The sequence below is a fragment of the Myxine glutinosa genome, chromosome 4 (assembly GCF_964187855.1).
Source record: "Myxine glutinosa chromosome 4, kmMyxGlut1.1, whole genome shotgun sequence".
Lineage (NCBI taxonomy): Eukaryota > Metazoa > Chordata > Myxini > Myxiniformes > Myxinidae > Myxine > Myxine glutinosa.
In genome coordinates, this window is record NC_136264.1 from 679,278 (window position 1) to 695,129 (window position 15,852).

Below are 15,852 nucleotides of genomic sequence, written 5' to 3' on the forward strand. Positions count from 1 at the left end.
TTGTTGTTGTTTTTCTGTCCCCTTTTTGAAGCAATGTTTTACGGCCGGATGCCCTTCCTGACGCCAACCCTTTTTGCCGCCTTTAACGACAAACAGGGAATTACCAGTGAACTGGTACTCAATTAGCCGACCTCGGAAGGATGACAGGCTGAGTCAACCCCCCTGGCGTTAATTCAGCAATCGACCGGGATTCGAACCCAGGATCCTTGGATCCTAAGCCGGCACCCTAGCCGCTAGCCCAACACCAGGATTGGTTTCGAATCCTGGGTTCTGTCATCAATGTCATCAATGTCATATATGTCATCATATGTAATCATCATGTCATCATATGACATCATATGTCATCAATGTCATCAATATCTGTCATCCGACCTGTTCGCTCCATTTGTTTTCGTTGCCTATCAAGCTCTTGCTGCTTCGGACTTCAAGTGAAATGTGAACTGCAACTTCAATCTCTAAAAATGGCTATGTCTGAACATAATGTTTTTTTTCACTTTACATCCTTATTACACTACATCTTATTACACTATTACACTATTACACACTTATTACATTACATCTTTCACGAGCATCTATGTATAAAATGCTTTTCCAGAATTTGCAGTCACCCATCCCTTCCCTATTACTTTCACCCCACCGACACAGCCTTCCTCCACAGCTCCTCGGTTCCGGCCCCTTGTGATAGGCATCTATTTTTATCTCTGAAAAGGTCAGCGAGCGTGGAGACAGATTTAATTTGCTTTAGCTCATGGCAATGGAAATTGCTGAGCTAACATAATCTTGTTAGCCAACTATATATAATTATATATATATATATAATATATGCCGTAAGCACTTTTTGAAGGACGAAATTATGAAATTAAAATTGAGAAGATAGGGAAGGATGGTAGGAGAAATAAAGGAAAGTAGTGGGGTATGGTAGTGTAAAGAAGTTTGTGAAGAGATGAGGGAAGGAAGGGCAATGTATAAAACGCACGAGGTAAGTGGTTGTTCAAAAATTCCATCACATTTGCATATGTAATAAATATATGTTCCTTATGTGGTCCATTGCTGCTCTCGGTGTAGTGCCGTTTTGATATTTCGGCGCACAACTGCAGCTTCTCCTGACCTGTCGGCTTTTGTTTGCTTTATAACCTTGGGGGGTGATAATCGCACTTTAAGATAAATAAACAGACGTTTGGTACAACAGAACTTTAAAATACAAGAAGAAAAACACGATATAATAAAGCCAATCGGAGCCAGGGATAGTGGTGACTGAGTCAACCAATGGATGTTTAGAATACCAATTACGTCATGACTGATGAACCAATCGGTGCTGCTGTTACATAGACATGCTTATAAATGCACAATCTCTCACCTTTTCCGGTCTTCTGGGTGGGTGGACAACTGCCACCCAGAGGTGCAAGTTGGTGTTATAAATTCATAAAATTGTTAAGTGGTGTTGTGATGTGCTGTGACACTGCTGATCTCCTTTCGTTGCAGCTTCGCTTGTGAGTTATTATGAATACATCACTTGCATTCATTGTCAATCATGTCTCACCGATGGTGGCAACTGTGGTCAATAATTAGCACTTGTTTTATCCTCAGTGTCTATGATTAGGTTGACGAGCATTGTGCTTATCCTTTTTGCTGTGTCCTTTTTGTACTTTTTGCTGTGCCCTTTGTCACAATGCATTCCTACTTAGCGTCACACACAATTTTCCCTGCTCACCCACAGCTTCAAGTGCCGGCAAATGTATCACGCACCCACGGACTGCCATACGATTCGCAAGTGGCTGACAAAATGCGCCGACGACTCGGAGACTGCAAACTACATAAGTGCACACACCAAGGATGTGAGCGTTACATCGGACAATTTGAGTTTTCCAAGATCGTTATGGTCACCAAATCACTTTGTTGGCATAATGTTTCTTAATGAGCTGGTTGCACAATTGCTGTTGCATCTTCTTCCTTCGAATCTCTCACGATCTGGCACATTCAATAAGCAAGACAAGACGTGAGAGTTTTGCCAATTGGTGGACGTGACCCTTTTAATTTTTTGTTATTACCTTTCTTTTTATTATTTTATTTTTATTTCAAAAGTACGGTACTGGGGTTTGTTTACGATAAACTTGTTTTTTTTATGCCTCCACTGACGAAGTCACCAGAGGCATTATGTTGTCCATCCATCCATGATAGGTTTTTGTTACCGCGATAACTTGAGAATGGCTGAAGGGATCTAAGTTAAACTTGGTGCAGGAATGTATTATGAGGTAAAGATTAACTGCTTAGATGTTGAGGTCAAATGTCATGTTCGGTAAAAATCCTGTTACCCTGATAACTTGTGAACCACAGATGGGATTTGACCAAAGTTGGTATAAGTATGTATCATGATGCAAAGATGAACTGATTTGATTTTGGGGTCACGAGGAAAAGGTCATGTTACGGTCATGTTACGTTACAATTATTTCGTTACCATGATAACTTAAGAACAGCTGAAAGGATCTAAGTCAAACTTGCTACAGGTATACAACAACAACAACACAACAGGCATTTTAAGGCCATTTTCCCTGCGAGAGCGGGGGTCAGCCTTGTGGTCCCCATGACAATCTTCTCCATTTTGCCCTATTTTCTGCATCTCTCCTTGTTTAACCCCCTTGCCTGCATTTCTTGTTCCACCACCTTTAGCCAAGTCTTTCTCAGTCTTCCCCGTCCTCTACTTCCTTCTACATTCATTTCTATCACTCTTCTCACCCAGTCACTTTCATCCTTCCTCAACACATGACCAAACCATCTCAACCTGTTCCTCTTCACAGCATCAATCACAGGCTCTATTCTCATCATCTTTCGCAATTTATCATTTGTCTTCCTCTCTCTCAACGACACTCCGCACATCCACCGAACCATTCGCATTTCCACCCTTTCCAGCCTTCGTTGCTGCTCTACGTTCATTACCCATGTCTCGCTCCTATAAATCATCACACTTCTCACACATGCAGCATACACCTTGCCCTTCAGCTTCAGCGACACTCTCCTCCTCATCAGCACGCCACTCAGTTCCCGAAACTTCTTCCATGCACATCTCACTCGAGCAACCGTTGCCGAGTCTGATCCACCTTCTCCATTCAGCATGTCTCCGAGGTAGCAAAATGTTTTCACACCTTCCAGCTTCACGCCGTCTCCAAGATCCAACTCAACATTTCCTCCATCTGCACCTCCCTCTGTGCACACTTTACATTTGAATGTAGCTGCCACTCTGGTTAATGACCTTCTCAAACCACTACATTTTGGATGAACCCACTCAGCGCACATTGTACATTGAATGGAATTCACTCCGACACCCTTCCTGCACATAGCACACGGCCACTTCCCAGTTCTTTCCACCTCACCACATGCTTTACCACTTGCCATCACCTTCGTTTTTCCGATATTCACCTTCAGACCTTTTGTCTCCATACATTCCTTCGACTTGTTCATCTTCTCCTTTAGTCCATCCATACTCTCCCCAATAAACACTAGATCATCTGCATACAACAACTCCCATGGTAAACCCTCCTTTACATTCCGAGCCAGCACCTCCATCACAGCTACAAATAGTAGTGGACTTAGTACCGACCCCTGATGCACTCCCACCTTCACCTCAAACTCACCACTGTTCCCGTCCTTCGTCCTTACAGCTGTGCGCGCGCTTTTGTACATTGCCATCGCTACAGGTATGTATAATGATGTAAATGTAGCTACAGGTATGTATAATGATATAAATGTAGCTACAGGTATGTATAATGATGTAAATGTAGCTACAGGTATGTATAATGATGTAAATGTAGCTACAGGTATGTATAATGATGTAAATGTAGCTACAGGTATGTATAATGATGTAAATGTAGCTACAGGTATGTATAATGATGTAAATGTAGCTACAGGTATGTATAATGATGTAAATGTAGCTACAGGTATGTATAATGATGTAAATGTAGCTACAGGTATGTATAATGATGTAAAGATGGTTGAAAAAATTCATTCATTATGGTAGAGAAAATCAGTCGAATACCTTTTGTAGTAGTTCTTAGCTAACCACTACCACTCTAAAAGATCTATTAGAGTATGTGAAATATCAACCTAAATTGCGATGCAACAACTATACAATTAACACTCCTTTCACAAATATTTTAACTGCCATTTCAGTATTGTGGATAATAATATTGCTTTTTTTTTCTTTTTCCCATTCCTGTACATTTGGTTCAGTGTCCCAAGTGTCACATCTGCATTGAGAAGAATGGCGGTTGCAACCATATGGTAGGTTCTGCACAGACATTGAACTGCTTACTGTATGAGAAACTTGGAGCACCTTTGGTGTATTTTTAAGCAGTGAAGCCGCTTCAATATTTGGCAATGTCCTTCCTTCCATCCATCCATAAAAATGAAGAAGAAGAACCTTTCTAACCCACCGTGCTTAATTCTAAAGAGTTCTAAAGGGCAATTCCAATCGGTTCTAAGGGGTTCTAAAAGGTAATTCGAATCGGTTCTAAAGGGCAATGCTAAAGGGGTATAAAAGTCAATTGTAATGGATTTCGTTTGTTTCTAGGCTTTGCCTATTTCACATTAAAAATGTCAAACTGAACCGCTTTCTTCAGACACTGGTGAGATTTTTTTTTTTTTTTTTAATTCTTCTCATTTCTGTTCCTCCACAGCAATGCTGTAAATGCAAACATGGTAAGTAAAGTATCTCGCATCCAGTGAACACACTCCATTGAAAATGTACAAATCATTTTGTTTCTCTCTAGATGTATGATAAAACGTTCATGGAAGACATATGATAACACTGAGTGTAACTGTGCAAAAGTACAATGTCTGAACCTGCACCTGCATGTTAGAAAAGCCATGGATGTTTATTAGTGCAGAGACGACTACGATGCTATAGTTTTGTTGGTGATTGGAGGAGTTGTTGTTGTTATTGTAGTATTATAGCCAGTTATATAGATAGTTCTCTCTTATAGGCCTGTGGCACTCGGACAGCTGATCAATCTCCCAGGAGTGATCAAAATAAAGACCACAAGAAGGAAGCCGGACATTAACAATACATACATACATACACACACGCAGTTACACACACACACACACACACACACACACACACACACACACACACACACACACACACATATATATTATGCACTTGTAAAATTTATTATATTAGCCAGGTCCACAAAAGAGTTAGAGACGCACAGACACGACGAGAGGGAGTGGGCCAGTCCATGGGGACTGATCGGCTGCCCTGAAAAATCTGGGCAGCATGGAAGAGTGGGGAAGATTTGGCTCCTGACTTGCATTGAGGGATTGAGGGTGTACAACCACCGTGCAGAGGCATCCTGATAGTTGCTGATTGGACGGTGTTGTGGGGGTCTATGTTTGGCTCAAATAGCAAGTTAGTTGAGATCTTTCAAATTGAAAAAAGAGATGTAGGGATGCCTCACATGGTGTTGTAACTTACCATATGTAGCTATTGTTATTAATTAGAAATAGTTGAATTTTCACATTATTGCAACAAAATCCCTATCTTGTTTCTTAACCTTTTGTAGTACAGCAGATAGGTGAAATATTTTGGAGAATTGTGACTTTGATGATACAACCACGAGAGTTGGCACACAGTTAGAGTATGCCCTGAGGAAGATATTTGGCTATAGGGCCATCGCAGATTGGTCCTGTGACGACAATGGTGGCTATTTTTCAAAATGGCCTCCATTGCTTGTTATTTTACATATATTTGGTACATTATTGTGTATAAACTGTTGTTGTGGTCATACAAGCTTGACATTTGGCACATAATTAATGACCCCTAACTATAGGGTTGTCATATATTTGTCCTGTGACAACAATGTTTTTAAAATGGCCACCATTTATATGGTATATTATGGTATATGGTATATGGTATATTAATTTGTACTAGCAACGGTACCCGCCCTATGGGCGGGTCTTCAATTGGGAGGCCCAAATGAAAAGGCTAAATATCAGAAATTGAAGGCTTTTTTTCCTTTTGAACGATTTATATAAACATCCGTGAAATCTCGATCGGTGCAGCCGTTTGTGCGGCACCCGGGAAAATAACGTCATGCGGGAGCAAGTATCAGCAGGATGTGGCAGTGTGGGAGTCCACGTTTCTGATCCTCCTTCATGCCGAAGTAGCCCACCACTTCTCCAAGCATTCCGCTCTTCAGATCCGCCATGACAGATTTAAGCTTGATACTGAAGACGCGTGCAACTGATACTGCAACAGATACGCGTGCAACAGACTGAAGACGCGATACTGAAGCCTGGTGTTGGCTTAGTGGTTAGGGTGCCGGTTTAGGATCCTAGGATCCTGAGTTTGAATCCCGATCGATCGCTGAATTAACACCAGGGGGGTTGACTCGGCCTGTCATCCTTCCGAGGTCGGCAAATTGAGTACCAGTTTGCTGGGATGAATGATCCGGTGTGTACCCCGATTTAGAATAGGTACACCGTATCCCTGCGCATCGTAAGTGGCGACTAAGGGTTGGCGTCAGGAAGGGCATCCGGCCATAAAAACATCGCCTCAAACAGGGCCCCATTATGTCATAGGGCCCGCAAGGCCAACCCCCACGCTAGCGGGGAGAAATGGCCTTAAAACGATCATTCATTCATATTCATTCACTGAAGACGCGTGCAGTTAGTCCTCCCGATGTTGTATGTACTCCCGATACGTGTTTCCTTCATTGTAAAAACTTCCAAATCAACAGTTAAAAGGATTTTGAGCCGATAGCTGTTACGGCCTTGGCAAGATCGATGGAGACAGCGATCTGTTAGCGTATTCACCGCCCAAATAGCTATGTGGAATTCTCTCATGTAGAGATTAAACTAATCGTGTTCACAATCGCTATGTCGTTTGTACTCCCGATACGTGTTTCCTTCAGTTGAAATGGGTTAGAATTCTCTCAAGCAGGGATTCAACCCTTGTCCTTAAAAAAGGTCTTTGTCTGAGGTCACCGAGTTTGATCGGTGCAGCTGTGCAGCGATCGGTGCAGCTATTTGTGCGGCACCCGGGAAAACAACATCGTCACAATGAGAACAATGAACGTTATGCGAACGCGAATGTTATGCGTGAGTCCAAACCTGAGAATTCTGGAGACTAAAGCTGAAATTGGGAAAACTAAATAGCCTATTTTACTCCTGGGGATCCCAGGATTATCCACCCAAAATATCATTGAGATCGGTTCAGCAGTTTTTACGGTACCTTCGAACAGACAGACAGACGGACGGACATTTGGTGAATTATAGTAAGATAAACTGTTGTTTGAATCATACAAGCATGGTATTTGGTACACAGTTAAATATTCTGACTATTAGAGTCATCACAGATGTGTCCAATAAAAATGGCGCCCAATTTTTAGTACGGCAGATAGGTGAAATATTTGGGAGAATTGTGTCTTTGATAATACAAGCACGAGAGTTGGCACACAGTTAGAGTATGCCCTAAGGAAGATATTTGGCTGTAGGGCCATCGCAGATTTGTCCTGCGACAACAATACCACCTTTAGAGGCTATTTTTTCCCCGCAAGCGGGGGTTGGCCTTTTTCGGGGACCGTGGTTGTTGTTGTTTTTCGGTCCCCTTTTTGAAGCAATGTTTTACGGCCGGATGCCCTTCCTGCCGCCAACCCTTTTTGTCGCCTTTTACGACAAGCAGGGAATTACCAGTGAACTGGTACTCAATTAGCCGACCTCGGAAGGATGACAGGCTGAGTCAACCCCCCTGGCGTTAATTCAGTGATCGACCGGGATTCGAACCCAGGATCCTAGGATCCTAAGCTGGCACCCTAGCCGCTAGCCAACACCAGGGTTTCCTGCGACAACAATGGCGGCCATTTTTCAAAAAAAAAAAGGGCAAATCTGCGATGGCCCTATAGCCAAATATCTTTCTTTCGACATACTCTGACTTTGTGCCAAATGCCATGCTTGTATCATCAAAGGCACAATTCCTGCACCTATCTGCCATACTATTGGTATTGTGAGCCGACATATTTTTAAATTGTTTTTTTTTTCAACCAATTGTTCAGTTTTTTAATAGTTGGCTTATTGGCACTGAATAGACGAGATTTCATCATATTTAGGGATGGAATCGCAATATAAAAGATAGAGCTTCGAATACAGTAAAATACAAGAAATTGAAGGTTAAACCTAACTGCCATAAGAGGAAACAAAGCATTGATGTTTTGGGCCTTGCATTCAACGCTTCTGCCTATTTGATTAACTCCTACATTATCTTCTAATTCGTTCATCTCAGAACTGGTTATTAATGGCGCTTTTCCACCGCGGTAGCGTAGCGTACCGTACCGTACTGTAACCAAAATCCTTTTTTTTTCGTTTTTCCATTGCCAAGCGAACCGTACTGTACCTAAGTACCGTGCTAAATTTGGTTCCTGCTACGGATAGGTACCCAGTGAGCCGAACCCGGACCTATGGGTGGAGCTAGAAATACTGTAGATATGCGAATTTGTGATTGATTGGTCAATCACAATCGTCAATTCATGAAGAAAGTGAAAGGTAGTCGTAATGTTACTAGGTATATATGAAGGCTAACCTAACATAATGTACCTGTATTATTTGTTTGCGACGACAAACAAATCTTTGTTGTCGGTCTTCATAATTGTCTGTAAAAGTTTCTTTCTCTTTTTAGCTGTCCTCTTTCTGGCATCTTTCAGCTTCTTCTCAAACACTTCCTTCTCAAACACGTCCTCTCTCTTTTTTCATTTCGCTAAAAAAACATGTTCAGATAAAATCAAAACCCGACGAAGAAGTAAAACACAGCTTCAAGTTCCTCCATAGTTGCAGAGGGAGCTGTTTACAGTTTAGTGTCGCATGAGAAACTATAACAGCACTCAGTCGAGAGCATATCTCCGACAGGTGAACAGTTTACGTTTGTATCCCAGAGTAGACCATAAAATCGCAACACAGAATCGCATTTAATCAAAATCATCCATACACAACTTTTTGAAATATCCTGCTTTGTATCGTTTTTGGCCCTATCTCACAATGGTGAAGAATCACTTAAAAATTTATACTAGCCGGATCCGGATCTGGATCTTCACCAAAATTGAATCGATTCTTCCTCGTCACATGCACAACCTCTCCAACAAGTTTTGTCCAAATCCATCCATAACGTTTTGAGATATCATGCTATGTATCGTTTTTGGCCCCATCTCCCAATGGTGAAGAATCACTTGATAAAATTCGAGTAGCTGGATCCGAATCCAGATCTTCACCAAAATCCAGTATGGCTGAACTATATCATTTCGTCCTTGTCACATATGCTACATCTCTGCCCAATTTCATCCGAATCCATCCACAACTTTTTGAGATATTTTGTTCACGGACAAATGGACAAACAAACAGACAGGTGTGAAAACATAACCTCGATCCACCTTTGGTGACGGAGGTAATTACGTCACCACCACGGTCACGTTTTTTAGTCACTTCAGATAACTCCGCCTATTTTCACGGTTCTGTTGTGCTATGGAAAAACGACACAGGGATTACCGTACTGTTCTGTGCAATGCAAAAGCGCCATAAGTGCTTGCTAGAAGTATGATCGAGTTGAAACAAAGTTTGGCGAGAGAATACCAATCACCCAGCTGCAGATTATGAGACTTTCAATCACCAAAATTAATTAACCTAAGTTGTACTCGGAAAGTTCGCGCATTCGCATATGTGTGCGTATAAAGTCGTGGCCAAAAATATTGGCACCCTTGCACTTTTTTCAAATAATGCACCATTTCTTCCAGAAAATTGTTGAAAAAAAATAAATTTTGGTATCCACATTTGTATTTCTTTGGTTTGCAGTGGAACAAAACAATAAAAGCTGAAAAAATTACCAAATCTTAGCTTATTCCACATATAAGTCCTAAAATGGCCCAGACAATATCATTAGCACCTTTTAGAAGTTGTCAGAAATAATTAGATTTCAAGCAGGTGATTCTCCTTTACTTTGGAATTGAACTCACCTGTGGTGAGTTGCAGGTGCCTGCAATATAAAAATCATGCATTCAACAAGTTCGAATGGAGAGAAGGAGTCATTCTACTGTTTTGTGTCACTGTGTGCATGGAGAAAAGAAAGAAAACTAGAGAATTGTCTGAGGAGGTCAGACACAAGATTGTAGCCAAGCATGGACAATCTCAAGGCTACAAGTCCATCTCCAGAGACGTTGATGTTGCTGTGTCTACCGTACGCAATGTTATCAGGAAGTTTAAGGGCCATGGCACTGTAGTCAACCTCCCTGGACTTAAACTTTGAATTCAGAATCTTGAAAGCTTGATCGAAGATTGCAGCGAAGGATTGTTCGAATGGTGGAGAAAGCACCTCGATCAACTGCCAAACAGATTTAAGCTGACCTTCAGACAGGACAGTTTCAACTCGCACCATCCATCACCAACTCAATGAAAGGGGGTTCTATGGTAGGATACCCAGGAGGACCCCACTGCTGAGAGAGAGAGACATAAGAAAGCCTGACTGGAGTTTTCCAAAACACACCTGAACAAGCCAAAATCCTTCTGTGAGAATGTCCTGTGGGCAGATGAGACCAAATTAGAGCTTTTTGGAAAGCACATCATCTCTATGTTTACAGATAACAAAATGAAGCCTTCAAAGAAAAGAACACCTTCCCTACAGTCAAACATGGAGGAGGTTTAGTGATGTTTTGGGGTTGCTGTGCTGCCTCTGGCACTGGGTGACTTGAATGTATGCATGGCATCATGAAATCAGGAGATTACCAGGGCATTTTGGAGCGCAATGTTCAATCCAGTGTCAAAAAGCTGGGTGTCCGTCGAAGGTCATGGGTCTTGCAGCAGGACAATGACCCAAAACACATTTCAAAAAAAAGATTTTGGGCTTCAAAAATCACCCATGAATGGTTCAAGACAAAACGCTGGACTGTTCTGTTGTGGCCAGAAATGAGTCGAGATCTAAATCCCATTGAACACCTGTTGGGAGATCTGCAAACGGCAGTTGGGAGAAGACACCCTTAAAATCTGGGAGACCTGGAGCAATTTTCACAAGAAGAGTGGGCCAAACTGCCAGTTGAGAGGTGTAGGAAACTCATTCATGGCTATAGGAAGCGCTTGACCAGTTATTTTGTCCAAAGGTTGTGCTACCAATTATTAAGTCTAGGCTGTCTTTGTCAATGCCATTTCTTTTTATTTTCTGATTTAAAAGGATATATAAAGTTCTGGATCAAAAACAAAGGTTCTGTAATATTAACAGTGAAATAAAGAATTGTGGAGACCAAATACTTTTTTTCTTTTTTTTTGCCAAGTAATTAAAAATCACTCGTAGAGCGACACTTGGCAAAACAGAACAAAGTGGAATGGCACTCGGTGGAGCATCCTTTTGACCTCAAAAATAATTAGTGGTTGAATTCAGTGACCTGATATGCAAATCGTCTTCAAAGTTTAAGTTAATCTGATAAAAATTGACTTTTAGAAATCTAGCCTATTTGACCTTTTGGCCTAGGTTTGCCTCAAAAATAGTTGGTCGTTGGTTTCAGTAAGCTGATATGCAAATCCTATTCAGATTTCAAATCAATCGGATATAAATTGAGGATTTTAGAAATTTGAAAAAAGTAGTTGACCTTTTGCCTATGTTGATGTTGATCTCAAAAATAGTTGGTGGTTGAATTCAGTTAGCTGATATGAAAATCCTATTCAAATTTCAAGTCAATCAGATGAAAATTTAGGATTTTAGAGATTTTGAAGAAAGTGGTTGACCTTTTGGCTTATGTTGACCTTTTGGCCTATGTTGTTCTCAAAAATAGTTTGTGGTTGAATTCAGTTCACTGATATGAAAATCCCATTCAAATTCCAACTCAATCGGATGAAAATTGAGGATTTTAGAAATTCGAAAAAATTGGTTGACCTTTGGCCTACGTTGACCTTTTGACCTCAAAAATACATAGGATTTTGTTGGACCACAAACTCTACCATTTGCTGAAGTTTCGTGAAGATCGGTTTAAAATTGTGACCTGTAAACAAGTATAATTGAGCGGACTGACAAACACACACACGCAAATACACACACACACACACACACACAAACAAACACACACACAAACCGGAGTGATCAACGTACTTGGAAAAGAAAAATTACTTCTTTTTTTTTGCCAAGTAACAAACTGACTCAAATGCAATACCCTCTACTCTGGTGAGAAACGAGTGACTAAGTTTTCCTAAGGACTTAAAAAAAAAAAAACAGAGAAATGAGTGCTCCATTACTACACACCGCTTTCATAAACCACACAAATTCCGTAAATACTTAACGCAAATATATATGTGAACATCTTATACATTAAAAAACAAGGACATAATTACCTTCTTACATGTGAGTTCAAATAAAGACGTTAAGAGTTTGACATAAATGTGGCGAAAAAATGCAGTGAACTCTGCACAGAGAAATCTAACTCCGGTTTTCCAAATCCAATTTTGAAAAATGTATTTTTAATATCAAGGGAGCCGCAAAGCACCCCTCTCTTTTTGTCAGCCATCGTTTCTCTGTGTATAGCTTTAACACGTGGACAGAAAATCATTTTCTCGGCTTCTACTGGACGAAATCGGCTGCAAATTTCAGAAGTAACTGCTTTGTACGTCGAGGTAATGGCAATACGTTCCTAACTTCAGCAACATCTATTTCCACATTCTTGAGTTTTATTTATAAAACCTTCGAAATCAAAGTTGGTGTCTGTCCGTCCATCGGACCAATACATCTAATTAATGGCTTTCAAAACAAATTCCACCTAAGTGCCATAGTTTTCGCTTCTCAGTCGAAATCCTTGTAACAATCGTGACAATCCACATGTTTTGGATCGTGCGCCATTACACGAAGGTAAGACATTTGCATTATCTCAAAAAATCTGGTGCATCGGTCAGAGTTACCTTCATTTTCTTCTGCGTGCAGGATTGTTTATTGCTGTCCGCTAATCCTTTATAATCACCTGCTTCACAATTGCACGGTACGAGCGTTTTGCAGCAAACCAATTAGGCCTGGTTACTGTACGTTGGTGCCTGGTGTTGACCTAGCGGTTAGGGTGCCGGCTTGGGATCCTAGGATCCTGGGTTCGAATCCCGGTCGATCGCTGAATTAACGCCAGGGGGGTTGACTCAGCCTGTCATCCTTCCGAGGTCGGCAAATTGAGTACCAGCTTGCTGGGATGAATGATCCGGGTGTGTACCCCGGTTTAGAATAGGTACACCGTATCCCTGCGCATCGTAAGAGCGTGACCAAGGGTTGGCGTCAGGAAGGGCATCCGGCCATAAAAACATTGCCTCAAACAGGGAACCATGATTGTCATGGGGCCCGCAAGGCTAACCCCCACTCTAGCGGGGAAAATGGCCTTAAAACGATCATTCATTCATATTCATTCACTGTACGTGCGGGTTCTTGCAGCTGTACACGAAAAGTTTTACTGTACACTTTTTATTTCTACTGTACCCTAAAAGTTTTACTGTGCACTAAATTTTGCCGGACTCGAGCCAGAATTGGTCTGAGTCCGAGTTCTTGGCATTCAGAGTCCGATTCCTGAAAGATGAGTCCGAGTCCGAGTCCTCCAAAAAGTGAACTCGAGTCCGACATTACTGCTACAAGAACATCCTTTCATCATACATAGCTCGTACATATCCGGATCAGAGAAATTAAGTGGTTTTTCAACATCAAGTGAAAGGGCTAAAACTGATTATATAATCCTGATATCTCAAAAGGTTATAGGTGGATTATGACTAAACTAGGTGAACGAGTTGATTTGGCAACAAGAACAAGCGATTCGATTTTGGTTCGGGTCCGAATCCAGATCCGGCCTATTAGTATTAGTGGGATACAAAACGTAAACTGTTGAGCTTGGCGGAAGTATTCTTTCTACCGAGTGCCGTTCTAGTTTATAACTGCTACTGTATTAGCTTAAGATTATATATTTCTGGTTGTCTTCTTGCTACTAAAATCATAGATGGGACAAAACTGTGGACTTTGGCATTTGAAAGTCTTCATCTTTACCCCCTTCCTGTTTTACAAAGATTTCTGCTGGATGTGCCTTGGTGAGTGGAAGACTCATGGTAGCGAGTACTACGAATGTAGTCGCTACAAGGAAAACCCTGACATTGTGAACCAGAGCCAGCAGGCCCAGGCAAGGGAAGCCCTCAAAAAATACTTGTTCTACTTTGAGAGGGTAAGTAAACAGCACATGTAGTTGGTGTTGGAAGCATATTAAAGGAAGTTTCACTCGCTTGCAAAAGTTTTTCTTCCTTGTCTTATTACTAATCTGATGTTGCAGACCGGTGTTTATGCCTCCCCAGAACAAAGTCGCTGGAGGCATTATGTTTTTGGACTGTCCGTGCGTCAGTCCGTCTGTGATAGGTTTTTCTGACTGCAACAACTTAAGAGCTGCTGAAGGGATCCAAGTCAAACTTGGTACAAGTACTATAATGTTGCAAAGTTGAACTTATTCCATTATGGGGTCAATTGGTCAGAGGTCATGTTAGGAAGAAATTCTGTTACCGAGCTAACTTGTAAACCAGTGCTGGGATTTTGAACAAACTTATGAGTATATATTATGATGCAAAGATGGACTGATTAGATTTCTGCATTAAGAAGTCCAAGGTTAAAGGTCAGTTTCTGTAATCGGTTTTTGTTACTGCGATATCTTGATAATGGCTGAAGGGAACCAAGTCAAATTTGGTACAAGTATGTATGATGATGAAAAGATAAATGGATTACATTATGGGGTCTGGCCTCCAAAGCCAGTCGCCGACTGGGCATCCTCCGTCGTGCGAAGTCCTTCCTTGGCACACCTGAGCTCACCACATACAAGGCTTTCATCCGCAGATTGATGGAATACTGCTCTCCCCTCTGGGCCGGTGCTCCTGCCTCACACCCAGCTCGGCATCCCGCTGTAGAAACCAAAGCTTCCAGAATCATTGGAATCTCCCGCGATGAAGCTAACTCCAAGGGCCTCTCACTCACTCACCGCAGGCAGGTTGGTGGTCTTTCCGTCTTCTACCGACTCCTCTCTGGCCTTGCCCCCTCAGCTCTCTCTGGGCTCTGTCCCGCAAATATTCCTACAGGTCGCACAAGATCTGCCTGCAACCCTCTTATGGTTAAACTGCCAAAATCAAGACTCTCTGCTCACCTTCACTCCTTCATTCCCCTTTTCTCCCGCCTCTGGAACAAACTCCCTCACTCTCTTCAATCCCACTCCTCCCTCCAGGTCTTTAAAACAGCTGTTCACCACCATCTCTTATCTTCCCCCATCCAAAACCATGATCTTTTCTACCCCTGCTAATTTCACCCCAATTCCACTTTTTTGAAATACCAACTTCTGTCCTGGAAGTCCTTGGTGTCCTTGTGTTTTATACTTCTCCCCCCCCCCCCCCCCTTCCCACGCCTCCTCCCCCCAAGCCCTCTCCCTTCCACACATCTCCCTGCTCTCAAATGTTGTGTTTGTGTGCTTCCCCTTCTCCCCCCATCTTGTCTTCCGCGCCCTCTTTTTATATATTTTGTTTGTCTGGTTGATTTGTTTGTGAAGTAAATGTTAGCTCTTTCATGAGCCTCGATTCAGTATACAAAAAAATAATAATAATAATTCTGTTGGTGCACTAATTTGTGAACCAGTGATGGGATTTTGACCAAACCTGGTACAAGCATATGTTATGATGAACAGATGAACTGATTAGATTTTGGCATCAAAGGTCAGAGGTCACATCAGGTAAAATGTGATACTTGAGAACAGCTGAAGAGATTTAAATCAAACTTGGTACAAATATTGTGATGATGTAATCTTGTGGGTGGAGGCATATTGGTCGACATGGCGACATCGAAGAGTGCCG

The 15,852-nt window shown here is 41.8% G+C and overlaps 1 protein-coding gene across 5 annotated transcripts in view; it reads left to right on the forward strand.

Moving 5' to 3' along the window:
• The window catches only part of ARIH2 (ariadne RBR E3 ubiquitin protein ligase 2), a 44,970-nt gene that overhangs the window by 17,157 nt on the left and 11,961 nt on the right, over positions 1–15,852 (forward strand). For all 5 annotated transcript variants that reach the window (XM_068111824.2, XM_068111822.2, XM_078775367.1 and 2 more), the window contains 4 exons: positions 1,718–1,835; positions 4,225–4,275; positions 4,671–4,692; positions 14,044–14,195. In XM_068111824.2, the coding sequence (XP_067967925.1) occupies positions 1,718–1,835; positions 4,225–4,275; positions 4,671–4,692; positions 14,044–14,195 (343 nt within the window). The remainder of the gene's footprint in view (positions 1–1,717; positions 1,836–4,224; positions 4,276–4,670; positions 4,693–14,043; positions 14,196–15,852) is intronic.